The sequence below is a fragment of the Melospiza melodia genome, chromosome 28 (genome assembly GCF_035770615.1).
Source record: "Melospiza melodia melodia isolate bMelMel2 chromosome 28, bMelMel2.pri, whole genome shotgun sequence".
NCBI classification, from domain to species: domain Eukaryota; kingdom Metazoa; phylum Chordata; class Aves; order Passeriformes; family Passerellidae; genus Melospiza; species Melospiza melodia.
Genome location: NC_086221.1, coordinates 8936712 through 8964104, shown reverse-complemented (window position 1 = coordinate 8964104; position 27393 = coordinate 8936712). Strand labels below are relative to the sequence as shown.

At 52.8% G+C, this 27393-nt stretch overlaps 1 protein-coding gene across 6 annotated transcripts; it reads right to left on the bottom strand.

Annotated features, from left to right (window-relative positions):
* Positions 1-4911: 4911 nt before the first annotated feature.
* Positions 4912-27366, bottom strand: CTTNBP2NL (CTTNBP2 N-terminal like). Of its 6 annotated transcripts, none has more exons than XR_010030753.1 (6): positions 27339-27366; positions 21651-21758; positions 12600-12830; positions 10123-10230; positions 5929-9402; positions 4912-5864 (listed from the first exon to the last, which is right to left on the bottom strand). XR_010030753.1 is itself a non-coding variant. In XM_063177717.1 (5 exons), exons 2-5 carry the CDS (start codon positions 21747-21749, stop codon positions 7951-7953), a joined length of 1890 nt encoding a protein of 629 aa, XP_063033787.1. In that variant the 5' UTR covers positions 21750-21758; positions 27339-27366; the 3' UTR covers positions 4912-7950. The 6 variants fall into 6 exon arrangements, 2 of the variants coding, with proteins under 2 accessions (XP_063033787.1, XP_063033788.1); XR_010030754.1 differs by having other exon boundaries at positions 4912-6216; positions 6296-9402; XR_010030755.1 differs by having other exon boundaries at positions 4912-6295; positions 6361-9402.
* Positions 27367-27393: the final 27 nt, after the last annotated feature.

The window sequence follows — 27393 nt, the reverse complement described above, 5'->3', positions numbered from 1 at the left end:
GGCATTCCCAGCCTCCATCACCCAATATTGGTGCCCTCTGCACAGGGCTGAGCTGGGCTGTCCCTGTCTCTTGGTGCCCTCTGCACGGGGCTGAGCTGGGCATTCCCAGCCTCCATCACCCAATGTTGGTGCCCTCTGCACGGGGCTGAGCTGGGCTGTCCTCTCCATCACCACCGGGGTGCTCCTGGGGGCTCGGGGCTCGGCAGGGCCGGTTCCCAGCCCCTGTGCCTGGGGGCAGCCCTGACCTCGCCGTGCTCCTGCCCGTGCTCACAGGAACCTCAGCTGCTCCCGGGAGGTGACAGCGCGCCTGCAGGCTCGGCGTGCCGGGGTTTGGCTGCGCAGGGACTGCTGAGCAGGGTTGTGCTTTCATTGGCAGCAGCTCGTGTTATTGAATCCTTTTCAGGAGCTCATCTAAGCCCAGCAAATTAACATAAGGGAAGCACAGCAGATAATGTCAGCCGACCAAAATAATCCAAGTCTGTAGTTGCAGCAGGGAAGGGATAAACACAGCCCAGGAGGAATAAGCGCAGCTCGTTCAGCATCTGGGCTGCTGCTGCCAGGCAAGCACTCCAGCTCTGCTGGAAATAACCCAGGGAACGTCAGGTGCGGGCTCTGAAAAACCCCGGCCAAAGCCTCAGGCCCTCGGGGAGGCTGAGTGAGGCTGCCCAGGGACACTCGGGGACCCGGCCTGGCACAGGCAGGGCGAGCAGAGGCAGAGGAGCCCCCTGAGAGCTGGGACATCCCCACCCTCCCTACATGGGCTGGGGGACGAGGCACAGCTTCAGCGCTGAGTCACGGCTGAGTCAGACCTTGCTCACCCTCTGAGCACCGAACGCTGCTCATTCCAGTGCTCACAGCACTCAGATCTGTTCCTGCAGAGACAAGAAGCTTTCCCCTGCTTCCACTGTAGCCAGCATGTGCAATGATTAACAATTAAATACACGACCAGCCTGCTGCTTTGCTGCCGGAGCAGCTGCCATGATCCTGCTGTTGGGAAACCAAATGATTCCCAGCTTTCCACTGCTTTTTGACAAGTTGTTTTCAACTTAGAAGTCAATAAATAAAACTAGTAGCTTCTGCTGAGCTCAAACTCAGCTGGAAAAGAGCACTGAAAGCAGCTCTCAATGGAAGAGAAGCACAAGCACGTGCAGCCCTCAGAGCCCCCACCAAAACACCCTGGGCAGCAGGTCTGTATCACACATGCAGACACACACTATTGTGGGTATTAAAGAGCCTAAATCTGATTAAAGCCTTTCTATCCCCACCAGTGGTCAATTCCAGAAAACAGCTCACCCAGGAGGCCAAATTCATTTCACCCCCAAAGTCTAATTAAAGCCATTAGTGTATTCCTTGTCTTTCTGATAAGATCAAAGCATTCCAAGAGACCGGCATTACCTTATTTTCAAGACAATTATACAACATACAGCATCGATTTATTCTGCCTCCAGCTGTACACATTTATCTCTGTCTATCATCGGGTAATCGGTCCCATCAGACGCGGCCCAGCCCGGGCTCTCAGCTGACACTGCCTGCACTTGCCAGGCCGGGTTTCTCTGTCACCCTCCCCTCAGATTAATGCCTGGGGCAGTGCCTGGTGTCCAGAGCCCAGTGCCCATGGCCAGGGTGGGACATGGGGCATGTCCAGGTCACTGTGGAGGTGTGCAGGTGGCCACGGTGGCCTGTGGAGGAGTCGGGGCACCCTCAAGGCTGCCCCAGGTCCCCTCCTGTCCCCTGTCCCTGCCTGTCCCCACACAGCCCCGGCTTCCAGCACTGCGGATCCATGGATGAGTGTGGGTGTGCCCACCCATGAGTGTGTGTGGCTGTGCCCACCCAGGGATGTGTGTAGCTGTGCCCATCCCTGGCTGTTCGTGTCTGTGCCCATCCCTGGCTGTCCTTGCCCTGGGTCCCGCTGCTGCCCCGAGGTGCCCTGCCCAGCCTGGCACTGCCCGGACCCTCGGGCACGGCCGGCTCGGCAGCGCCGGGGGCAGCGGGCACGGGGGGCTCTCCCCTCCCATAAACATCTCTCCGGCAGCTCACGGCCCTGCAAGAGCCGAGCTGTGAATTTTCATCTCTCAGCTAATCAACTCGCCTGCTAGTCCAAACTTGTCAGGAGCTTTATCCCTGCCCTGCCAGCCTCCTCCCGGCCCACGAGTGACAGGAGACGTTCCCATCCCTCCCCGAGACACATCCAGCTGCTACAAAAACAAACATCCTCCCGCTGGTGATTCCTCCTCGTCAAACAGTGCTGACCCCGGCTCCCCGGGGAACATCTGCGCTGCGCCCGTGCCCGGCCGCGGCGCATCCCGAGCAGGGACGGCAGAGCCGAGCTCCTGCCCCAGCTAGGGCTTTATTAATTAATTGCTGCTTCTCGCGGTTCCTCTGTGACAAAAGATAAATCACCCAGCCGAGGGTGATCAGCCCGCGAGGCTCCTGCGGACGAGAGGCAGCTGCGGCAGAGCCGCTGTCCCTCTGTCAGTGCCCGGGAAGGACGGGCTGCCCCAGCGCGGTCTGGGCGGGCTGCACACCACGGGGACCCCAGCAAGCGGCCGTGGGCTGGGGGCAGAGAGTGGCACGAACCCTAACCCTGATCCTAATCCTAACTGTAACCCTGCGCCCTGCTCCCTCACGGCCATATCTCTGTCTGGGTCTACTTTGCCCCCATTTGTGTGACCTTGCATTAAACACCCCGAGTGCTGTGCCTGGGCCAAAACCTGGCTGTGGGCAGCTGTTCCTGCAGGACATCCTGGAGACCCCGCTCTTCACCCTGCAGTCACCAGGGTTTATTGGTGGTTTATTGGGGTTTGCAGCTGTACCTGCTCACAGCCATCCGGCACCAACTTCCCATTTCTGGCACCTGGCTGCAGGGACAAGCCAGGAGCTCTGGGCACTGCTGGGCAGCACAGGGGCTCTGGAGGGGGTCTCTGCCCATGGCACGTGGGCAACAGGCCAGTTTGCGCCCAGGAAAACATGCCAGGAGGATGCACAAACTGGAAGCAGAGAGCTGCAGCCGAAGCACGTGTTGTTTCAACCTCCAAACCCAGCCCTCTGTGCGCTTCCTTCACTATCTTCACCCCGAAAGAGATGATGATAGCCCTGAAAGAGATTTTCCCAGGTGGTTTAACCTGCTGCTGGCGGCCAGGCTGGCTGTCGCGGGCTGGCTGTCCCGGGCCGAGCGCGGCGCCGGGCGGTGCCCCGGGGTTATCGGCGGCGGTGGCCGAGGCGGAATTAGCGGGCAGGGAAGCGGGGTGAGCAGAGCAGCCTCTCGGCATGTTTGCTTGTGCTGAACCTGCGGCATGAAAACTCTTCACAGCAACACTCAGCGCTTGAAGCCCTCCTTGGCCGGCGGAGGGGAGAGCCGGGGCCGCGCTGTGCAAACAAACCGCGTCCGCCGGCACCGCGGGCCGGAGCTGGTGCTCGGGCTGAGGGCACGCCAAGGCAAAGGGGCTTTTCCTGACGGAAATGTGGGTCCCAGCTCTTGGGGGCAGCCGCGCTTGCCGGGGATTCCCTGCGATGGGGTGCGCGGTGCGGGATGCGCTGCGATGGGGCTGTCCTGCAGGGATGCGCGGTGACGGATCCGCCCCTCGGTGCGGGAGCCCCGCGTCTCGTCCCGGCTGCGCTGCTGCCGCTGCCCAGAGCGGCCCGGGCCGGGCCCGGGCGGGGAGCGGCGCCGCTCCGTTCCCCTTCCCGTTCCCGTTCCCGGGCGCCGGCCGCCCTCCAGCGGCCCCGCTGCGCCGCGCACCGGGCACGGGTCGAGCCCTTCCCAGGCTGCAATGGGCATCCCTGCCCGGCCCCTGGGCTCCCCTGTCCTGTCCTGAGCATCCCTGCCCGGCCCCTGGGCTCCCCTGCCCTGTCCTGAGCATCCCTGCCCTGTCCTGAGCATCCCTGCCCGGCCCCTGAGTATCCCTGCCCTGTCCTGAGCATCCCTGCCCTGTCCTGAGCTCCCCGTCCTTCTCCGGCTCGGAGGTGCCCCCCCGGGTTTGCCAGCATTCCCCGCTTGGGCAGGGACCCGACACGGCCGCTGCGACAAAAGCCATCGGGGCGGCGGCCGAGCACAGCAGCTCCCGCTCTTGCCCGGGCAGGGCTCCTCACCCCCGCCTGTCCCGCACGGGGAGCCGCGCCCGTTCGGCGGCTTTGGGCTGGCCCCGGCACTGGCACGGCCTGGGATGGCATCCAGCCCGCAGAGGTGAACCGGGAGCTCCTCCCCAGCCGCTGCCAGACCCGTTCGGCTGAGCAGGCACAGACCAGGGAACCAGGTCAGCGCTGAGGCGCATCAGGGCGGCCCGGGAGCGGCGGGCTGGGCCCCGCAGAGGGCAGGGAGGCACCGGGAGCAGCCCAGCCCCGGGGCACGGGCTGAGGGCTCCGTGCACGGACCTGCCGCAGCCAGGCCCAGCAGCTTCTCCTGCAGCCGGGCTCTGCTCCCAGCTCTGTCCCGGGGCACACCCTAGCTGCCCCTCGGCTGCAGAGGGAGCTCCCCTGAGATGCATCCTGCCTAACATCAGCAGGGACTGGGGCCTCTCCTTCCCCCAGCCCCAAAGCATTCATTATTATAAATCTCATCCATTCACAATCCTGACACTGTGGCAAACAGGTACTCCTGGAAAACTGCCTTTACTTACAAGTACCAAAAGCCAGAGCTGTCTGGAGCACCCACAGTGTGCTCTGCCACCTGAAGCTGCCCCAGGGCACCTCGCAGCTCCCAGGTGTGTGGACATGGAGGAGCAATGTGCTCTGGCTGCAGCAGCCAACACTGCTCAGGACCCACTGTACTCACAAGAAATTCTCCCTTTTCTCACATTTCTCACATTAAAGCTCCAGGTCCCAGGTGGGCACAGATGCCCAGTCACCAACAGCAGGACTGTTTCCTGCCGGGCAGCCCCAACCGCAAACATTTCCTTAAGCAATTTGCACATCTTAAAAATAAAATCCTTTATTGATAATATGAATGTTTAACATGTTTAATGCCATCAGCTATAAAAATGATTAAAGACTTCAGCTTGGTACATTTGGCTTTACAAATTTACAAGTGTTAATGAATTAATACTAGTGTTATATGTTTTGCACTTCATTATACTCCATTAGCCAGTGACAAACTCTGCAACAATGTCTGCTTAGGACACATGTGAGTTAGAGAAGAAATATTTAGTTGCTTTCACACAGAATCTACATTAACAGTTAAATACTAACTCTAAATGTCTTACTGAATTAGTTGGATCCATTTCAATCCCTTGTGCTTAGTTTCTTTCAGAAGTTAGTCTACTAGCAAAAATACATTCTTTTGCATACCCCTTCCCATATTATATTTTAGAAGAAACAGTACTCAGTGCATTTCCTATTAGACTTCATCATAGTATTTCTCTCTCTAGAGCTATCAATAAAGAAGGGGGATAATACCAGTCAGAATAATGTAAAAGTAAAGAAACTCATTAAAGCAGTGTATACAAAAGCCTCACTTTTCAATCAGAAGGGATACATGGACCAAAATCCACCTGCCCATCCTTTTTTACTTTCACTCTCAGCAAGAGCTAAAAAATCCGCTGTGGACACTTAGTTAATAAAGTAATAAACGTGCTTCCAAAAGAGCCCCTGCCCATTCAGCTCTGGCTGCCTCTGTGTCCCCGCTGTTAATGCACAGACTGTTCCATGGGATTAGGAACAACAGCCCGTAATACCACTGCCCAAAAGGTCTGTGCAAGCCTCTAAAGCCCTGCCCTGGCTGCGTGGGGTCACTCCAGCAGCAGCCACCCCCGAGCAGCACTGAGCCCCCCTGTCCTGCAGAGAGAGGCTCAGAGCCCAGAGGAACCTCACTGCAATGGGCATCTCTGCCCCTCAATGGCACAGCTCCAAGGCCCAGAGCCCAGAGGAACCTCACTGCAATGGGCATCTCTGCCCCTCCACGGCACAGCTCCAAGGCCCAGAGCCCAGAGGAACCTCCTTGCATGGGAACCTCTCAGCAGGGGCAGCTCTGCCCCTCAATGGCACAGCTCCAAGGCTCAGAGCCCAGAGGAACCTCACTGCAATGGGCATCTCTGCCCCTCCATGGCACAGCACAAAAGGCCCAGAGCCCAAAGGAACCTCACTGCATGGGAACCTCTGAGCACAGACATCTCTGCCCCTCCATGGCACAGCTCCAAGGCCCAGAGCCCAGAGGAACCTCACTGCAATGGGCAGCTCTGCCCCTCCATGGCACAGCACAAAAGGCCCAGAGCCCAAAGGAACCTCACTGCATGGGAACCTCTGAGCACAGACATCTCTGCCCCTCCATGGCACAGCTCCAAGGCCCAGAGCCCAGAGGAACCTCACTGCAATGGGCAGCTCTGCCCCTCAATGGCACAGCACAAAAGGCCCAGAGTCCAAAGGAACCTCACTGCAATGGGCAGCTCTGCCCCTCAGTGGCACAGGGATCCTCCCCACACAGAGGGACCCTGCCCAATGGAACAGTGAGAATTCCCCAAGGATAACGTGTCTCTGGCACCGGGAGCTGTGCAAACACCACGCTGCTGCCCAGGGAAGGGCTCCACGCTGGATGGCACCGAGCAGCCAGTCCAGTTCCTAAATTTAGGATCAGCTCACGTCCGACACCGAGATCATTAACTCGGGGGTGTGCTCTCAGCCTGTGCCACTGATCTGTGCTGTTTGTCCTGGGCTTCTCAGCACAATGACTCAGAAAACCACTGTGCTGGGCCTGCTGGTTCTCTTGCAGCAAACACTTCTGCACAGGAACCACCTGCTTCTCCTGGGTCCAAATACTTCTCCACACACAAGATCTGCCTCAAACTTAGGCAATTCCTCACTGAGGAATTTTTTAAAATCTCAGTGAATTGCCATGTCTTCTTCATATAAGGCAGAAGGTCAAGAAGAGATAAATACTTTCCTAACACACTGTGTGTTTAGCATGTATGTGTGTGACACACATATCCACATATTTAATTCCACAGCAGCAATGATTTGGTTCCATATTTGCAGCCAAGGAAAGCTAGCCAGAGCTAGTGGGTAAAATCCAGGTCAGTCAGACTTAACTGACACAGATGGGGAACAAAATTATTGCTTCTGTTTGAAGTTGAAGATCCCATTTACAGGTGTTGCAAAAAACCTGTACTGGATGGATGAGTTACTTTTTCAAGTAATAGTGAGATCTTTGCCAAGGAACAGAAAGATCCTTTTCTCAGAAGTTCTACACACAACAGTAGAATGCTTGAAGAGCTTGAAAATTCCAGGTGATACACCAGAAACCAGAGTTGAGCCATGTAGGCACACAGGCATCTTGGCAGGAAAGCAGAAAGAGCTATATGGACAGAGAAGTAATCTGGATGATATCACAACTAAATTTTATCCCAAGAAATTCCTGTGTGCTTCCTCAAATAGCTGGAGCTGTGTCCTGAAGGACACAGCCTGGCTGGCTGCACCAGATTGGTGCTCACCTGGCAGAATCTGTAGCACATTTGCTAACTTACCTTAGCAAATGGAAAGAATTAAAAGGAAAACCAGTGTTGGTTTCAACATTCAGGACTCAGAAGAATTTGTTTCTGCAGCTAGATGTTCCCCTCCTCACCTTTTCCCGAGAATCACATTCATATTGCAGGCTTAGTTCAGGCACTTTTATAAAATGTTCATCTGGAATAAAAAGTCTGCAAAAATTATTTCTGCATAATTTAAAAGTAGCATTTCAGTCCCATTAGAGCTTGATAGGTCCCACCACATGATTATGGTTGTTATCTCTAATGATCTGACTGCTGCCATGAGACATTTGGAGGCTACTGTATAGCTGTAGTTAAGGTTTCTTCATAAACAAAAATATTTTCCTACCTATTAAAAAAGGAAAAAAAAATATACTAAATGCTTTATACAGACAGAATCTGCTACTATGGAAATAAATAACATGGAGTGGAAAAACAGTGTCTTAGCTGCAGGGTAAGCTAAGCTGTGGAATGTCACATTCCCGTTTTCTGGAGACTAGCTGCTGCTTGGCAGGAGGATCTCCAGGTCCTTGCCATTTGACAGGACGGTGCTGCTGGAGCAGCTGCTGGCCACGTCCCCGGGGGCGCCCAGGGAGGAGCCCTTGCCGAGGGGAGCAGCAGCAGCGGCGGGCGACTGAGCCAGGCCGGGCTTCTTGGGAGGGATGGGCGGGGGGTTCCCCCTCTCTGCCCGGGGAATGGTGGGGGACTTGATCCCCGGAGACAAGGGGCTGAGCGGGCTGGAGACCTTGGCGGGGCTGGGGCAGTGCCCGGCCTCGGCCCTGGGGCTGCCGGCGCCGGCCAGGCTGCGGTAGTCCGTGCCGAAGGGCGAGCTGTTGGGGGACACGGGCTTGATGGGGCCCTGCTGGCTGGTGAACCGGGACAGCACCTGCGTCACCGTGTTGCGCGCCAGCTGCTTGGCAGCCGAGTTGTCGGCCAGGGTGGGGGACAGGTCCCGGGACGGGGGGCTCTGCAGGCCCCCTGGCTGCTGCTCCTGCTCGGCCTGGGACTGGAACTTGTGCCTGGCCGCGTGGAAGCGCTGGTTGATGCCCACCTGGTAGGAGGACTGGTAGCCAGGGCTGCCGGCAGAGGCTCCCACCAGGCGCTTGGCCAGCACCGGGGAGGAGCAGGGAGACGGGGTGAGGGAGGAGGCAGCTGTGCTGCTGGGGGACAGGGACGCCGCCGCGGAGGGCAGCTGGTGCACCGGGGACTCTGTTCTCGCAGGGGAGCTCCCGTTCTCCACGGCACCCTCGGGGGCTGCGGCAGGCTTCTCCCTGTGAGCTGGGCTCTCTGCAGCATTCGTGTCCCCAGCCGCCTGCCCGTCCGTGTCACAATGCCCGTTGGACTTTGCATAGGAGTGAGCGGGGGCACAGGGGCTGGCACACACGGCGTGGGCAGCTCTGCTGGCGCTGGCAGGGGCTGCTCGCTCTGCCTGCGGGCCCTCGGTCTGGCAGGACACTGACTTCACTGGGGGGCTGTCGGTTGTGACCCCCCTGGACGTCACCGAGGGGCTGGGATGCACGGCCTTGGGGGGACTGTGCTCCTGGCAGGAAGCCTCCAGCTCCTTCAGGGCTTTCTTCAGACATTCCACCTCTTCTTTGAGTGCTTTCGTACGGTTTTCTTCTCTGTTCAGCTTAGCCTTCAGCTGCTCTCTTTCAATGTCAAACTCTGAGAGCTGCTTTTCTACTTGTGCTTCCATCTGCAAGCCCCGCTTCCTCTTGGCTGCCAGCTCCTCTTCCAGTTTACTCACCTTACTCTTCTCCTTTTCCAATTTCAAGCTCAGCTCTGCTGTCTTCTGGCCCTCTTCAGCTGCTTTGGCAGTGGCTTTCTTGCACTCCACAACAAGCATGGAAGAGAGTTGCTTGTGGCGTGCCCTTTCCTCCTCCAACTGGCTCGACAGCTTCTTCTGCTCCTTCTCAAACTTCTTCACTTGGGACTTTTCAAACTCCACCTGAAGTTAAGAACAAAAGAGATTTTAAGGGTACCATAAAACCTCCTGAAAGCAAATGAAGGGAAACACCCCAAAAGGGAGCAGGTTTACTGTGCATCTTGGAGAAATTACACAAGAAAAAATGACAATGGATAAGAAAGAGGTTATTGCACCAGAAATCAGCAAAATAGTCTGGCACAACTCAGCCTGCACACAGTAACAATTATTACTTCCTAGTAGTTTTATCCTGTGTGAAATTCGACTGGCCTTTGGTGAGACACACACCCAGTCTGCCATGCACTGACAGAACAAGCAAAGCTTCCTTCCACCTCATTTACCACTTTGTCAGTTTGCCTTTTAAAGGCATTTAGGCTTTAAAATGCTGATGTGTTATGTATGCTTAACAAAGGCTACAGGCTTGAGTAACAGAAAACAGTGGCTTAAATATTTATTAGCATAACACCCCCAGGAGATCTTCCATAACTTATTTTGCATTTTGAGTACTGCAGTGAGCTATCAACTGTAAACGCAATCCTGTTCTTCCCAACTCCTCGGACTTCAGGCTGAAGTAAGTTTTCAAAGCATTTGATTGCCTGTTAATACCTTCCAGCAGTGCTCAGCTACCAAAGCACGCCGAGCAGCGGGGCAGGGCTGTTTTCCATGTCAGGGTGATAGCAGCTCGGGGCGCCTGGCACAGGGAGCTCCCGCTGCTCTCCAGCCCAGCCTGCCCTGCGCCGGTACCTGCTGGGTGAGCCGCTCCCGCTCCTTCTCCAGCATGTAGGTGACATCGTCCCCCTCGGCCGTGTCCTGCGCGTGCCGCTGCCGCTCCTCCTCCAGGTCCAGGATCACCTGCCCAAACACAGCAGCCATCAGGCACAGGGCCCCAGCAGGCAGGCAGCGAGCAGAGCTGGGCACAGCTCCGGGGGCACACGGGAGAGACACCTGGGCAGCTCCATGGGACACGGGAGAGCCAGAGTGACACAGGACAGACACCTGGGCAGCTCCATGGGACACGGGAGAGCCCCAGTGACACAGGACAGACACCTGGGCAGCTCCATGGGACACGGGAGAGCCAGAGTGACACAGGACAGACACCTGGGCAGCTCCATGGGACACGGGAGAGCCCCAGTGACACAGGACAGACACCTGGGCAGCTCCAGGGGACACGGGAGAGCCCCAGTGACACAGGACAGACACCTGGGCAGCTCCATGGGACATGGGAGAGCCAGAGTGACACAGGACAGACACCACGGCAGCTCCAGAGGGACACGGGAGAGCACCAGTGACACAGGACAGACACCACGGCAGCTCCAGAGGGACACGGGAGAGCCCCAGTGACACAGGACAGACACCACGGCAGCTCCAGAGGGACATGGGAGAGCCAGAGTGACACAGGACAGACACCACGGCAGCTCCAGGGGACACAGGAGAGCCCCAGTGACACAGGACAGACACCTGGGCAGCTCCAGAGGGACATGGGAGAGCCCCAGTGACACAGGACACACACCTGGGCAGCTCCAGAGGGACACGGGAGAGCCCCAGTGACACAGGACAGACACCACGGCAGCTCCAGAGGGACATGGGAGAGCCAGAGTGACACAGGACACACACCTGGGCAGCTCCAGAGGGACACAGGAGCTCCAGTGACACAGAAGAGCCACCACAGCAGCTCCATGGGACAGGCACCACTGCAGCTCCAGACACCTGAGCTCAACTCAAGTCACAGAAAAGCAGCTTTTGGACAAGTCCAATGTCTGTTATTATCTGGTCAAACTGAGTCAGTTTGTGAAAGATGTTAGGGAAACCTCACACTGGACGTATTTTACTATTAAATGTCTAAATTGCACGCTTTTCCCCCAGACTGTGCAATATCCTTGGCGGGTTCATGCCATGAATGGTGCCCTCATTCCAGAAGGGCTGGAAGGATCTCTGGGCATCACCCAGTGCACCCCTTGCCCTGGAGAGGGTTGCACAGCTCAGCCCAGGCGGGTTCTGAACGCTGGCAGGGAAGGAGAGTCCACAAGCCCTCCACAGCCCGTTCCAGGGCTCTGTCACCCTCAAACTCAGTCAGATTTTCCTCGTATTCGGCTGGAAATTCCTGTGCTCCAGTTTGCGCCTCCTGTCCCCTGCAAGTCAGAGTTTCCTGGCAGGGCCATCGCTGCAGGGCCAGCAGGAGCAGAGGGGCAGCAGGAGCAGACCCGGGGCTCCAGAGCAGGACAGGCCCTCTGTGGCTCTGCAGCAATTCCCAACTGGCTGCTCCCCTGCCTCACAGCCATCTGAGGGCTCCAGTGCAAAGTTTATTTTAAAGAACATTAATTTGCTCTTCCACTTAAGGACAAGATGAGCTCTTGAAGTGAAACTGCTTCCCATGAGGGCCCAGTGAAGGAGCTCCTTCAGCTTTAACATTGATTTAAATGAATAATTGAAATGCTATTAACAAAAAAGCCAGAATACAAACTTCCCAAGAGGCTCTGCTTATCCCATCACCAGAACTAAGCTCTCACCATGAATTTAGCAGCTCCTCAGTCTTCCTGAAATTTAAGCTTCCAAATAATGCTTAAATATTATCAAGTATACATCTTTGTATACTTGAAGAAGACAGGAAGAGGAAAAGGTGATACAATATCTGAGTTTACTCTATGACTTAGTTGGATATTTGGTTGAAAAGTGAAACCCAGCCTTGTTTTTACTTCTAGTGACATCAATTTTTGTGCTAGCATGGCCTGACACATGATCAAACACTTTATTGGTGTCAATATACATTAAAGGTACATCTGAAGAATAACAGGTGCTTCATTAAAGAGGCCAAATGGCAAGAAAAATACTTTTGGTCACTCCATATTCCTTAGGGAAGCACAGGGAGGTGCCTTCCCCTGGCAGCAGCTCTTCAATAACCACAGAGAACAAGTCCCAGGCAGAACAGTGATAGCTCTGCTGAGAATTCCAACTTCCAGAAAGCCTTTCCTGCATTTTGGGAAGCATTACACCTCCCAGCTGTAAGCTGGATCCTCTTTGGTGTGCCCCAACAAAAGCATTTCAAATTCTGGAATTACAACTAACTAGCTCACCAGCTGCATCCTCTGGAGTGAGAAGTTTAAACAAAGGTGCAAAGTCCTTCCAGTTACCAAGCCTCAGGAACTCAAGTGTTTTTGCTGAAGTTAACTTGTTATTAAAATGCAGCTGTAATCTCTGCACATCCTAATTGAGGCAACACCTACCTTTCTGTGCCTGCTTTCTGCAGCAGCCAGTTGGGATAACATTCTCTCCTGCATATTCTTGCAGTGTTTCATCACCACTTTCAAAATAGACAAAGGATTGGAGCATACTGGCTGCTTTTCACCATGGTTCCCCTCTTTCAGTGTCTCAAAGTCTCTCTGCAGAGCCATCAGTGGATCACTGATGTTGTATTTCCCATAGCGTTCCTCGATGAATGTGTCCCTGTGCTGGGCCTGCAACACAAAAACAAATTTGCATTTTAATATACTCAAATAGCTAAAGAAACAGGGCTTTGTAGTTAATATGCCTTTTCCCCAGTTTTCCATTTAAAGAGAATTTAACACAGTCTGATTCATATCCTGTTATCTGCTACAAATAAAGGCCATAAAGACAAATCTTGCTTAAAAACACATCACCTCCACAAATATATCCAGTCTACAAACATCCTCATACCACAGCTACCTGACAGGGCCATGGCTTGCATTCCACAGCTGTGAAAGGAAAGAAGGTAAGTACCAACTCTTGCTCAACAAAAGATTTAATCATTTATTGTCGAATCAGTGAAAGAAGCAGTTGTGTGCCTTCCTTGGCTGTGTCACCATCAAAGAATTTCATGTTGAGCAATTAAAGAGTTTCACTCTCGCAAGAGCCATCAGTCTGTGAATTGTTGATAAAATCTTTAATGCTCTCCTCCAGACTAAACAGAGTTTAGTTTCTCAAGACAGGAACGATGAGGTTTCCTTTGGTGCTTGTAGGAATTAAGACAACTCACACATCCCAGGCTCTGCATTTGCAGTGCTTAATGGCTGGACTCGAAGAGCTCAGAGCTCCCTTCCAACCCCAATCATTCCATGAATCAGCCATTCCATGGAAATCTGTTTGTCAGGATACCCATAGGCTTATCCTATTCAATGATGACTGTAAAGGTCTAAAAATGAAGCAAAATCTCATAGACAGATATGAAAGTATTATCTGTGTGTTCACCACCATGATAAGAAACCAAATATTTATGCAACAAAAGACACAGAAAACCAGATGTAGATTCAAAAGAGCCTTCAGAGGCATCCTGGCTCAGAGAAATCTAATCACTGATTTCCAGTGAAGTGGTTCTGGGCTGCACCCTGAGCATTTGTGAAAAGCTGTGACAGAGTTCCATTCCCCACAGTGGTGTGTCACTGACAGCACCGCCCACGCCCAGCAGGGCTGAGGCACCTGCCAGAGACAACACCTGGATGAGAGACTGCAGCTGGGATCCTCTGATTCTCTGCGAGCACTGCTGCCAGGACAGGTCACAGCTTCTCTTTCCTGCAGGGTGCCAATGGCTCCTCTGCGCTGCACTGCTGTGTCCCCAGCGAGGAAGATGGGAAATGCAGCAGGGAGCCCCAGGACCCGACCAAAGTGTGTTTAATGTAGAACAGACCTTAGCACGAGTGACCTGCTCAAGGGCTCTGACCCTCCACGCCCTTTCCTGCCACAGCACACACAGCACACACGCTTTCCCTGGGGCACCTGCTCCAAACCAACGCCGTCTGCACCTCCCCAGGTGCGCTCCACCTTCTGCTCCCGCTGCAGAGCACGGCCAGCACATCTCCCACGGCCAGGCAAGCACAGAGCTCTGGAGCTGGTGCAGGGCCCCGAATGAGCCCCAGACTCTGCTGCAGCTGGGCAGGGCATCCGGCTGAACAGAGCTCTGAGTGCCAGCCGTGCCAGCCGCGCATGAAACCCTCATGAACAGCAGTGGCCAACGTCAGAAATCACCCACTGCTGATGGGGCTGCACAAGGATGGCATTCAGACAGGAAAGATGGGCCTGGCTCAAATGAAAGACAGCTCAGAAGCCAGTGCCTCTTGGAATGGCTCTTTTGCCACGGCCCAGCATCAAAACCACAAATGCTTCCCTCAAGCAGGAGTCACAGAATCATGGAACATCCCCGCAGCAGCTGGCACAGCCACACTGGAACACTGAGAGTTAAATAACACAACTTGGCTTCACTCAAAGAGCTGGTGAGGTTTGCTGGTCCCACCTGCATTCTGAAATGCAGCCATGTGATTAACACGAAATAAACTAAAAAAATTCATTTTTGCTCTTAAAAGGAAAAGTGTTTGCATTACCTTGACAAGAGGCATAAAAAACCCAACCCAAAATATCTTCTCCATGACCAAATTAGAGACACTCACCCTGTGGGTCCAGTTTGGAGCTGGATTTTAACCCTGCAGTAAGCACACACAGAGGAACAGCTCACCCTCACAGACACCCCTCCCTCTCTATCAGCAATATCCGTCAGGAGCTGTGGGCACTTTGATCACAGCTTCAGATATTGTTCTAACTTTGCACAATAATAAAAAGGAGAGGAAGGAAAAGAGCAGCCCTGGAAATGGGAGAGCAGCCCTGGATAATGGGGCAGCCCTGGTTTAATGAATCACAGGAAAAACTACAGGTTTGGGGGCTTTTTTAGGAACAGGGAATCTTCTGTTTTTCTGAAGTGTTTATAAAAGTGACTCAGTGAAAGCTCCATGTAAGTGTGGAGGGAGTTTCTAAGTGACTCAAGCATTAATAAGTCTGTAAATATGAACTGGGATCTCCATCCAGCTGGCCTCACTGCTTTGACAGATGAGTTTAATGCCACCAGTGCTTCAGCTGCCTTTGTGCAGGGCAGTCTTATTCTACCAAATAAGAGCTCCAAAATCTGAGATCAAGGTGATTTTTGCAGTGCTGAAGGTGTAGCCAAAGCCACGTTTTCCTCTGCTCCTCACAGGCTCTGAACTCTGAATAAACCACCCGCTCCGAATTCAGTGGGGTGGTTTATTTCCTGTTTGGGAAAGAACAAGAAGTTCTTCCTTGCTACTCTGAGCAATTAAGTATTTTCCTGAACTAGCATGACAAACAGATGAGACTATCATAACATTAAGGGCTTTCTCAAGTCCAGCTATTCTTCTCCAGTAGCCAGCAGAGCATAAACATTTAATTAAAGTTGTCTAGACTGGAGAAAGTCTCAACCAGGTCACCCTCCACCGAGCACACCCCGTGTGCACAAACAAACCCAGTGCTCTGGGGCTGGGAATGCAAACTGGGATCTTCCAGCCTGGACACCTCTGTCCTGCAGAGCAGCGCCTGGGCCACCTCGTGGAAAATGCATTTACAGTGCCACAGTCCCCAGAGTCACCTTATGCAGGTGTGGAAATGCCACAGAGGATTGTGCCCCTCCCTGAGACAGCTCTGCAGCCCAGCTGCTGCCACTGGAGCTCACATCAGAATCCTCAACCCTTCTGACTGTGGCCTGTCTCAGCTGGACTCCACCTTAAACAGCAGCTCAGCTTTCAGAACAGAAGGAACTTGACGGAGGAACACTCTATTAGTGAGCCCAAAGTGAAAAAAATCAACCTAGATCTCAGATCTCAGCACAGAAAACACAAATCCACGGAAAATCAAGGTTAAACAAAAAGGAAATAAGGTTACAAAATGCAGTGTTAGTTAAGGTGTGGAAAACTTCATCTGAACACCAGAGATGACACAAATACCTCCAGCATCTGCAATGGGGCTGTGAAAGAAGATGCAATTCTGTGCAATTACATCTTCTGATTTAGTACCTCCACCTTTATCATCTCCAACACGCAGAACTGTGAATTTCCCAACAAAATACTCAAATTCCAGAAACAATTAAATGGATTATTCAGCAATTTTCAAGATTATCAAATTGACCTCTCCCAACAGGAAACAAAGATAACGTATAAGCTTGGGGTGCTTTTAGAAAACAGAAGGAACTCTACATGTGAACTACCCTTAAAAATAAACTTCCAGGAGACTGGAAAAATTACCATAAGCAGAGGGGGTTCCATGTGAAACTGGCTGGCTTTGAGCTCCAGTTTGGGCAAAGGACCACTGCTAGTCTGTCTGGGAAGAGATAATTCTGATTTTATGGGGCAGAAGTAACATCTGACCCAACTGAAAAGATGTTTCCTGTGCAGGCAGGCAAAGCAAAGGCTTTGCTTTGTTAGGAAAAAGCTACTGTTTCCTCTTGGGATTTCGAGGCTGTTTTGGGATGTTTCCCACAACCTATTTCTGTATTTTTTAAAAAATAAAATATTTCTTTCTACTGAAACCTTGTTTATGTGACAGAGTACTCTCTCTCTGTTCAGTAATCTTTACAACTTGTTTTACTGGAACATCAAACAGGGAATTTCCAGGACCTGTTTCAAGTGTTTTTTTGGACATCAAGTAGAGCATTTCTCCTCCCTGTAATTTCAGAGTTCAGGTTTTAACCCTTGGTACACAACAAACACACCCTTAATTAACTCCAGCTACCGAGTTTGCAGCTCTCCAGTGATAATTTGCACAGAAGTTCCTCCTTCATGTAGCAGAGAGTGGAATAAGCTTTAAATAGCTCCTCACAGCCTTGAACTTCCTTATTAGCTTCTCTCCCCAGAGACAGAAGCTGGGAATAAAGGCAGGCTGAGGTCACAGCAAGCACTGAGAGAGGAGGGAAACGGGGGTGGGCACCTCTGGTTTGCCCAAAAGTAAATGCCAAAATGCTGGAGTGGGACTGGCAGCAATGCCAGGATGAGCCACCAGTGAATGCAATGCAATGCAGCAATGGCAGGCACAGAGACACCAGTGAATGCAATGCAATGCAGCAATGGCAGGCACAGAGCCACCAGTGAATTGCCCAAATGCAGCATCTGCCCTAATTGCCATCATTACCTCGAGTGAGCAGACCTGATAAACGAGAGCCATCCACATCTGCCCAAGCAAGACCTGTTATCTGCGCTGTTATCAGCTTTGAAAAACAGAATAAGCTTCCTCAGGAAATGTCCAGCAGCACAGAGCTGCAGCTTCCTTTGCTGGGAGCTTGGTGCCAGGCTGGCTGTGCCTGCCCCAGCGCCCTGGGGTGGTGCTGCAGGGGTGCCCTGTGCTCAGGATGGGCTGTGGGCACCCCAAACCAGGGAACAGCACCCCAAACCAGGGAACAGAACCCCAAACCAGGGAACAGAACCCCAAACCCAGGGAACAGAACCCCAGACTGCTGGAACCCAGAGCAGGAGCCCTTCCAGCAGGGAACCACTGCCACAGCTCTCTGCTCCTGCCCAGCACACGCTGGCACTCTGGAGGTGAGCAGAATCAGCTTTTTAACACTGGCAAACTGAGCTGCTTCCAGCAAGAGACAAACAGAAACCTCCCCAGGCTTGCAATAAAGGCTGTAAGGAATGCCTGCACTCCATAAACAGCACCCAAGGGAACTCTGCTCCATGGAAGCTGCTCTCTAAGTGATGCACAAGCCCAATTTGCCCCATCTGTGAAAGATTTAACAGCAGGAAGGTTTTGTGTTACTGAACTTCTCTTTTTATTTAAACAAGAGGCAGGATTAAGTTTTTCAAACTGCACTGTAAATCTAGTTTCTAAATCCACTAACACACAACACCTAGTTTTTCATTAATACTGCTTTATAGTGCATCACTGCACTCGGGAGCAAAGAGATGAATACCAGCTCCCAGTCATTAACACAAAATAGTTTCTATTCCAGTGTAAATTGCCTGAGGCCTTATTAACATAAAGGAACAAGCCAGGAAGCTGCTTCCTGTTTTCTGAAAGTAAACAGAACCTCAGTTCCAATGTATGGAAAGCAGGGGGGAGGGAACAGAGTGCTCTAACACGGCGATAGGGATCCATTTAAATATTGAATTGTTTCCAGGCGTGGTGTGCTATTTCAGAAGGCAAACCTGTGGCTCCTGCAACCCTTCCTGCACTGCAAGGAGGACTGGGAGCCCAACTCAGGATTATGCAACTCTCTGACAGCATCTGGGTTTTCTGGATGATATAAACACAATTATAACTACAGGAAAAGGAGCACAATAAGAAGTCAGGCTTAAATCTGTTCCAAGGAGAACATTGAAATTTATGTAGTGGACAGGAAGCTACTTTCAGGCAAACAAAAAAAAATAAAGTTTTGGTTTTTTTTCCCAAAGAACTTTTAAAACAGAGGAAGCAAACTGAAGCACTGGGAAAGAATATTGTGAATACAGTCAGTTTGTCAGACAGCAAGGAGGAAAGGGGCAGGATCTGGGGAGAGGGGAAAAAAGGAGTGAGCTCAACAAGCAGTGTCTGCTCAGCAGCTCCATTCTGACACACAGCAACGGGGCCAGCGCCAGCCAACAAGTGCCTGATACCATCAGGGAGAGGAAAACTATTTTAAGCTGTGTCATCTGCACGCATGGATTCTCTCTGCTAAATGCCAGATGCAAAATGCTTGTCTCTAAGCGTGCAGGAATATCAATTATTGCAGACTGTGCTACAACCAGATGACATGTTTACAAGCTAAGGTACTCCTCCTCTGCAAGTGCCTGTCCTTTCCCATAACGTACCACAGGACTGGGCTCAAACAACCAGAGCTCAGAATCACTGAAATCTGAAGCAGAAGTAAAACTAGCCCATGCAGGGAAATGTGTTTTTGTCACTGTGAGGGAAGCAAACAGGCAGGTAAAATCCTGATTTGCAGCCACTGACATCTATGTGTCTAACACAACTGCTGGAGAAAAATCACTGCTGTGGTCCAGGGTTATGCAATCCCCTAGGAAAGTTCAGAGGATTGAACTCCACCTGCTCCCACAATATACCCACATTTGACACAGAACTATTACTGCTCCAAAGAAATGCAGCTGCCGAGGCAGGACAGAAGCCTGTCCATGGCCCCTGGGGCCCTGAGAGCAGTGGCACCACGTCAGAAGGTCCTGTGTGAGGAGCAGCAGCTGCCCCAGCCCCAGGTCCCACTCCTCTGCTGCAAACTACTGCTCCATTTATCCCATTTGCACAAGCCAAACTAAATTTGCTCTCAAGAGTGCAGATCTTTAACTCAGAAGTTGTTTTTATTCAGGGCAGCGCTTGTGTGCATCAAAACGTGAGCAAACAGATTAGCAAGGTTTCCTTTAATTAGTGACACACACAAAGCCTTTGGGCCAGGGCGGCACGGTGAAGCTGTTGCCACAGCTACTATCAGCAAACAAGGACAGAAACAGCGCGAGGCCGGCGCTTCTCTGGCTGTATACTCCCAATAAACGGAGCAGGCAGAGCGGGCAGGGCTCTGCTCTGAGCCTCTGCCCACAGGAGGCAGTTACACATGCAGAGTTCACAGGCAGAGTTCTCCTTGCAGAGCTGCTGCCAGCAGGGCCAGCCCGGGCTGCAGCACCACTGGGGACAGCTGTGGAGGCAGGGAGAGCACAGCTGGCACCTCCAGCACAGCTGGAGCCAAGGAGAGCACAGCTGGCACCCACAGCACAGCTGGCACCTACAGCACAGCTGGCACCTCCAGCACAGCTGGAGCCAAGGAGAGCACAGCTGGCACCTCCAGCACAGCACAGCTGGCACCTCCAGCACAGCTGGAGCCAAGGAGAGCACAGCTGGCACCTCCAGCACAGCTGGCACCTCCAGCATCTCACAGTGCTGCAGGCACCAGGGCTGGCAGCTCCTCCCTGAGATCACCCTCAGCAGGTACCAAGGCATTTGAAGCTTCCATTGCCCTTTGCCACCAGCCCCAGCTGTCCCCACAACCCTGAGATGAAACGCTGCAGCACATCCCTGACAGAGGAAGGGGAAAACAGCCCTAACCTTTCATTAGATCAGTGTTTTATACTCCGTAATTATCAAGCATAGGTTACAATTTCATTTAATTTCTTCTCAGCTATGAGTACTTGACAAATTATGTCAAAGGGTATTCTTAGTGCATTAATCTCCGCACACAAGAGGGAACTGCAGGTTAAATTTCAACAGGAAGGATAATTGCTTTACACTACTGGAAGGCAGGCAATAAAGAGCCTCTGGAATGGAGCTGCTGCATTTCTTCCCATTGGTCTCTGTGCTCCACTGTACACATCTCACACTGAAATACTGAAGGGAGGCTTGTTTGGGTAACACTTTCTGAACACACACAGTGGAAAGATGGATCTCAGGACACAGCAGAGACTTGCAAGTGTGTATTGGAACAGAAAACAAACCTTCCACCTGACCAATAGTTGTGAGAGGGTAACAATATTCCTCCAAAATAAAAGGATTATCTAAATGCAAAAGCAACTAACAACAAACAAGCATCCCAACTGTCCTGGAGAAGGATATGCCTCCACTCCCCTGAAAGATGCTTGGACTCAAGCTGGAGAAGCTTCTGCTGGAAAAGCAGGCCCCTGCAGCTCTCAGGCCTGCAAGCTGCCATTCCTCTTCTGAAATAACTGCAAGTTTCATACATTGTGAGCAGTGACAGGTCAGCTTGAAAAAACCTTCAAGATTCAACCCTGGCACAACTAATTCCTGCCATCATTTACACCACTGTTTCCTTCACTCTGCTGAGGCTGAGTGCCGAGCAGGCATCCCTCAGAGAGCAGCAGAACTGCACATGCACCATGTGTTCTCTAAAATAATGTCAATATCAGCTCAATATCAGCACAGAGCAGAGAGCCACAGCCCCTGGTGCAGGCCAGCAGAGCTCACATCACAGCTGCAGCGTGCCCCAGCTGCACTGACAGGGACTGAAAGGGCCTTTGGGAGCAGTTTTAGCTGGCATCTGCCTCGTGGAGGGTTACACTGCTGCTCCTGCCAGCAAAGGGAAGGGTGAGGAGCTGAGCACTCAGGGCTGCGGCTCTCAGCAGTGCCAGCTTATGGAGGCTTAGCCAACACAAAGCCAGGGATGGTTTTTACTCAGTGTGACGTTATTGTCACTAGAAGACTCATCTGTGATCCCTCTTGGGGAGAAGAGTTCCTGCTTTGAGCAGCCCTCCTTGCTAAGGGAGAAAAAAAACCTAGAAAGGAATTGTGGTAGATGTTTTACACAGCAGAAACACATGGTTCTTTATCAGAGAGGATGAAAACACACATAACACTGTATTTCAATACCAAAATGCTTCTTGCAGACAGCTTCTGAGACAAAAATTACCTACAGCATTTCCTGTGTAATCCTGCTGATATTCAGTGGGATTCTGAACCAGTAATGAACTTCACCTTGCATACAGCTCTCTGCAGAACTCACAGTGGTACTGCTGTCATGTTTGTTTCTTATCCTGATACTTAAAACCTACCTTTAAAGCCTCTATGACAAGATCTCTTGCTTCTAATTCTCCCTCGAGAATGCTAAACAGCGTCAGTAGCTCTGGTTTGCTGAGTTTTTCCAGATTCATCCTGAAAACCTGAAAAATAACGAAACCCGGTTTAGTAGGCATTTCTTTGGACATTAAGATCAGTATTTGAAGCTGTGACATATAATCTCATTTAAGCTCAGCTCCCAGCTCTCGGGACTGCAGATTGCCCTGAGGGGGGGTAATTTTCTCCCATTTTCCAGCACCAGTTGCAGAAGGTGCATTTGTCACCTCCTCCCAGGGGACAGGAACACACGCACTCCCATACGGCGATGGCAGAACGTGTGGGCTGACAGCACAGGACAGCAGCCAAAGTTAACAGGAGAGGGGAAAAACAAGGATATTGAGAAGTCCCAGTGGCCACACATCTGCCTCCCACAGCTGCAAACACCAGTGAGGAGCTGAGATGAACCAGGGCCAGCGTGGCCACCCACAGGAGCTCAGCAGGGCTGGATCTGCTCCTGGGAATGCCATCAGCCACGCTGATGGAGCAGACCCAAACCCTCCACAGAAATCAATGCCACGGAAAATACACACTTCATTACTGTTCTTCCAAACTGTTCAATACCAGCATCATTTACTAAATATCATCTTACTGCCTGCATAAGGGATCCATCATCTGAACCGCACATAAAGAGGCCTCATATTCTCCTCCATCTTTGCTGATACCTTTAACACTGTCCCATAATAAGCCTTTTTGTTACATTATTTTGTTAAAAGTAGAAATAATTTCAGACTAAATCCTTGTCTCTGATGAAAATATACCCATTGATGCAGTCTTGTGCTTTGCACAACCATCAAATACACTTTTCTGAGTCCAAGTCATGTCCATCTTTCACCACACTCCGTGTCAAACAGAAAATGCTGCAGCATGAAGAAAATAATCAGAGATATCAAACTCCAGCGGCAAGTGATAAGGGGTTAAATTAGCCCTGCTGGAGAATCCATCCAGCTGAAACACTCAGCTGAAGTCTAGCTTGTCTGAAGTCACTGCTCCTTTACAGCTGATTTGCATAACTGTGCCTTGGAGAGTTACACACAAAAGCAAGTTCTGTCTTGTTTGTGCCAGAGCAGTTTTCCAGCGGCTGGGAACAGAAAGTTCTGCAGCCATCACACAGCAAGAGAAATCAGAGATTACTCCGTGCCCCTCTGCTGGGCAGGGAGGTGTCCCATCACAGCCACCCTCCTGCCTCTCACTCACGGTGCTTTACACCAAACTCCAGAAGGCAGCAGCGTTTCTGACAGCTCTGCTGGCTCCCCCTCCCTGGGCAGGACCTGCTCCAAACCCGACCGGGCTGGACACCACAGCCCTGTCCCACTGCATCTCTGCCCCTGCTGCAGAGCCAGTCACAGATGCAAGGGGAAAACCCACGAGTGGAACGTTCGGGAAATCTGCTCATGCTTGTCACCGGGTCAAAAAACCCTGATCAAAACTCAGCACAAAGGCACAACTTAGGAGACCAATGTACTTGCTAAAATCCCATTTCTGTGGGCCAGGGCAGCGCTGGTCACCTCTGGTCAGTGCATGGAGCTCGGCAGGGATGCCCAGGGGGCAGCCTGACCATCTCCCTCCCTCTGGACACAGCCTGGGGCTCTGCTGAGACCCTGTGTGTTGTATTCATATTGTTGTCTAATTATATTTCCTGAGTCTCATACCTTCTGGGTGGTTTTGTCACAGCAGATCTTCACAGCAGTGGTGTTGCTGCTTCTCGGTCAGGGCTCCTCACCAAAGCTCTCCCTGACCACCCCGCCCCCTTTTATCTCAGCTACCTCCATGGGCTACAGCTGCTGCCCAATCAAGGACATCACAGCTGCAGCCCATTTACAATAACTAGAGTCAGGGCAGGGTCACTAATACAATACAAAGATCTTTCACTGCCATACATATATTTACAATACATAAGTTAACTCAGGCCCCTACACCTGTGCAAGGAGTGTGATTTACAACTTCCATCTCAGAAAGATGGAAGCAGCAAAGAAATGCTAAAACGTCTAGAAGTAGCCACACAGAGTGAGAAAAGACATAGCCTGGCTCTAGCCTTTGATATTTACCATGTTTGTGTTGGTGCTCATGTCAAAGCTGCAGCATTTCCCTGGGCAGCCTGTAGGTGTGGAATATCCAAACATTGCTTAGGAGGTGCACGACTTGATTTCAAAACCATCTCAGTCCTTGCTAAGACTGAATTCGCGGGTTCTAAGACTGCACCAATACCAGTGGGAAATACCTTTTATTGCCAGGCACTCACCAGGTTACAGTGGCACTGGGACATTATAAACCTGAAGGAAAAGGACATCTTAGAACAAAGTGTATCATATAATTCTGTTACCCCAGGACAGTAAGTGTTGGACATGGACTTTCACCATGACTGCATCCATGCTTTTCCCTAAAAAAGAGATGATGTGGAAACGTGCAGCTGCATCTCCCCAAGAGCTACCAAACAGTTCAGTCTTGCAGCAAGGACAGCTACCAGCTGCAGTTTGGTATTGTAAAGCCATTAGTCAGGGCAGCAATAATTTCTGCTCTATATTCTAACTACTCCCATTGTGACTCGTACTTGCCAGTGCTGTAGGAATAAGCCAGGCTATTCTTACCATGCCTCTGTAGCCTGTAATGTGCTTAACAACATAAACAAGCCCTGTCCTAAAATATACATGTAAAAATACCTAAGAGAAATAAAGAGCAGGAGCCAGTGTGCACGGCAATCATTTATCCAACAACAAGAGGTGACATTACAGGCATGTCAGTGGTACAGCCTCGGCTTCCTCATGTGCAGCCTGCTGCAGGAGAAGATCTCCACCTGCTCTGTTTGCACTTCACACTGCTGCGGGAACAGACTGGGAGCAGATGCAGCAAATAAAGGCACTGCTCTAAACCCACCCCAAAATGCACCTGTACCCTCCAGTGATCTCGGGGAACCTTCAGAGCACCCCAGGCAGATGGCTGTTAAGCTGAATGGACCACAATCCCAAACATTCCCTTCAAGGGCCACTCTGCACTCGGGAGCTGAAATTCGGGGGATAAAAAGCCCTATTCATTTGCTGTTACTGTCTTACAGAAACAAGAAGCATCTCTGGATCAGAGAGCTAATAAGCATGTACTTGAGCTTCTTTTCCCCTATCCAAATCCAAATCCAAATCCCTTCCCAGCCCTCCAGGCTCCTGAGCTGACCTTTCCAAGGCTCTTTCAAGCTACACACGCCTGTGCCTTCCCTCGTCCCATGTTTTATCAAAAGATCACACCAACTCTATTAAATTACACAGTTCTCCCCCTTGCCAAGTGTCTCATTCCACCAAAGGGATCTGGGCACTTCAGCTGGGGAACCTGACCCTCTGTTTCCAAACCCTTAACCAAGAGGCATCAGAAACAAGATCCAGCGACTGCCAGGGCATGGCACCCCTTTACATCCAGGGAAATACACTGAGTGCACTCACACAGATCACAAACCACAAAGACCTTGTTGTTTAGACCCATTACATAAATATTTTCCCCGAGTCCGAGATACACCACCATTTTTGGACAATAAGGCAGAGTTTAGAGCATAAACAAAGATAATCACTTTCTGCTTGCCTGAAGGTGAGCTTGCTTTCAGCTTCGGACCACTGGAGCCCCCTTGGCAGAGCCATGCCCACCCTCCACGGAGATAACACCTTTCTAAGAAAGCTATTTCCCGGTATTTCACTGAAAATAACCACGGAGAGCAGCTTAAGTGTCTGCACACCACCGGAGCGGGGGAGTTATCTGTGGCATGTGCCACTTGAGGAACTCTCAGATAGGCTGGCAGCTCCCTCTCAGCCACGGCGGGTGATCCTGAAACCGCGCCAGGGCACAGTTCACTGCTCTCACACACACACAGACGGGCAGAGCCCACCCAGAGGATGGTGCCAGGGCAGGGGAGCCTCATACACCGACTGCCAGGGCTGGAGGCAGGGGCAGAGCCCACCCAGAGGATGGTGCCAGGGCAGGGGAACCTCATACACCGACTGCCAGGGCTGGAGGCAGGGGCAGAGCCCACCCAGAGGATGGTGCCAGGGCAGGGGAACCTCATACACCGACTGCCAGGGCTGGAGGCAGGGGCAGAACCCACCCAGAGGATGGTGCCAGGGCAGGGGAACCTCATACACCGACTGCCAGGGCTGGAGGCAGGGGCAGGAGCCCAAGGGGAGCCCCAGGCAGGACCCCAAGCACAGCCCGAGGCGTGGCGAGGCACCTTCGGGATCCTCTGCGAGCCCTTGGCTCAAAACTCTTCCACTTTTAAAAAAGAACATCATGAAGAACCAAGCTGGTTGCTCCTTCCTCCTCTGAGAGAGGGTATTTCCTAAACCTACACCAACGCAACGATGCCACAGTGCCGAATATTCTGAATCAGCTTAATTGTCTTTCCTGTGTTCCTGAAGAGGAACCAGCATTTTCCAGAAGCCAGCACGGGCAGTCGTGTCATCACATTAATGGCAGAACCTCAATGACCAGTTGGAGAAGTCCTGACAGACAAGTTCCCAAAATTGTTTCTGCGTGTATCGAGTGGTGTTTGAGTCGTTTCAATAATTACATATGTTCATGTAATGAAAAATGCTAACACAGACCTAATAGTTGTGTATCCACAGTGCTACCTGGCATTGCATCACTCCTGTGGAGATCCAGGATAAAATGAGAACTGTTTCTATTTCCTTCACCTTTGTATCTCAGCCCAAAAGGAAAAAGGGCATTACCCACAAAAACCCATCCTCATCGCATTAGGTTTTGTAGTAATTCTCAGAAGGAAGCAAATTAGCGAAATTCCAGCATGGATTTTGTGTGGGTCCTTGAAGCCCCCGCGCAGAACCGAAACCATCGCTGGCTGCTGACCTTCACCCCGGGCCGGGGAGCCGCGCCCGCCCTGCCGCTCCCGGCGCCGGTGAGAACGGCGGGTCAGCGCGGCACCGGCCCGGTCCGGCACGGCGGGCAGCGCGGGTCAGCCCGGGACACCGCCGGGACCGGCACCGGCACCGGTGAGAACGGCGGGTCAGGTCCCGGGCACGGGTGGGCAGCGCGGGTCAGCCCGGGACACCGCCGGCGGCACGGCCGGTGCTGTATTCTCCGGGACCGGCACTGCCCGGGGACCCGGCACCGTCCGGGACCGGCACTGCCCGGGGACCGCACGGGGGGTGGCAGGGGCCGGGCTCGGTGGCTCCCGCGCCGCACCGGCCCGGTACAAGCGCGGCGAACAAAGGGAAGCGCCGCAGCGGAGCCCGCGGCGAAGGAGGGCGGGCGCGGGGAACAACAACCGGCTCCATCGCCGCTCGGTGCGCGGGCCCGGCCGGACCGGGCAGCGACGCCCGGATCCCGGTAACGCCCCCCGGCCCCCGCTCTCCCGTTCCCCCGCTGCCTCCCCTTCCCCGCCGCCTGCGGCCGCCCAGTCCCGGCCGCAGCCGCCCCCGGCCGCAGCCGCCCCCGCCCGCAGCGGGGCTCGGCCCCGCCGCCGCCGCCCCTCTCAGCCCCCGCGGGCCGGGCCGCCCCGCACCTGCCTCCGCCCCCCGCAGGGGCAGCGCCGCGCCAGGACGGGCCGGGCCGGGCCGGGCCGGGCCAGACAGGACCGGACCGGGCCGAGCCGGACCGAGCCGAGAGCCGGACCGCGCCCGCCCCGCCGCACCGACCTGCCCGGCCCCGCGCCGCCGCCGCCGCCGCCGCCGCCGCTCCGCTCCCCATCGG

Excerpts from the sequence above, each read along its gene's own strand:
- CTTNBP2NL (XM_063177717.1), bottom strand. The coding sequence starts at position 21,749 with ATGAATCTGGAAAAACTCAGCAAACCAGAGCTACTGACGCTGTTTAGC. Across the intron at positions 12,831-21,650 it reads TTGTCATAGAGGCTTTAAAG|GCCCAGCACAGGGACACATT; the intron begins GTAGGTTTTAAG and ends TTTGTGTTGCAG. Across the intron at positions 10,231-12,599 it reads CAGAAAGCAGGCACAGAAAG|GTGATCCTGGACCTGGAGGA; the intron begins GTAGGTGTTGCC and ends GTGTTTGGGCAG.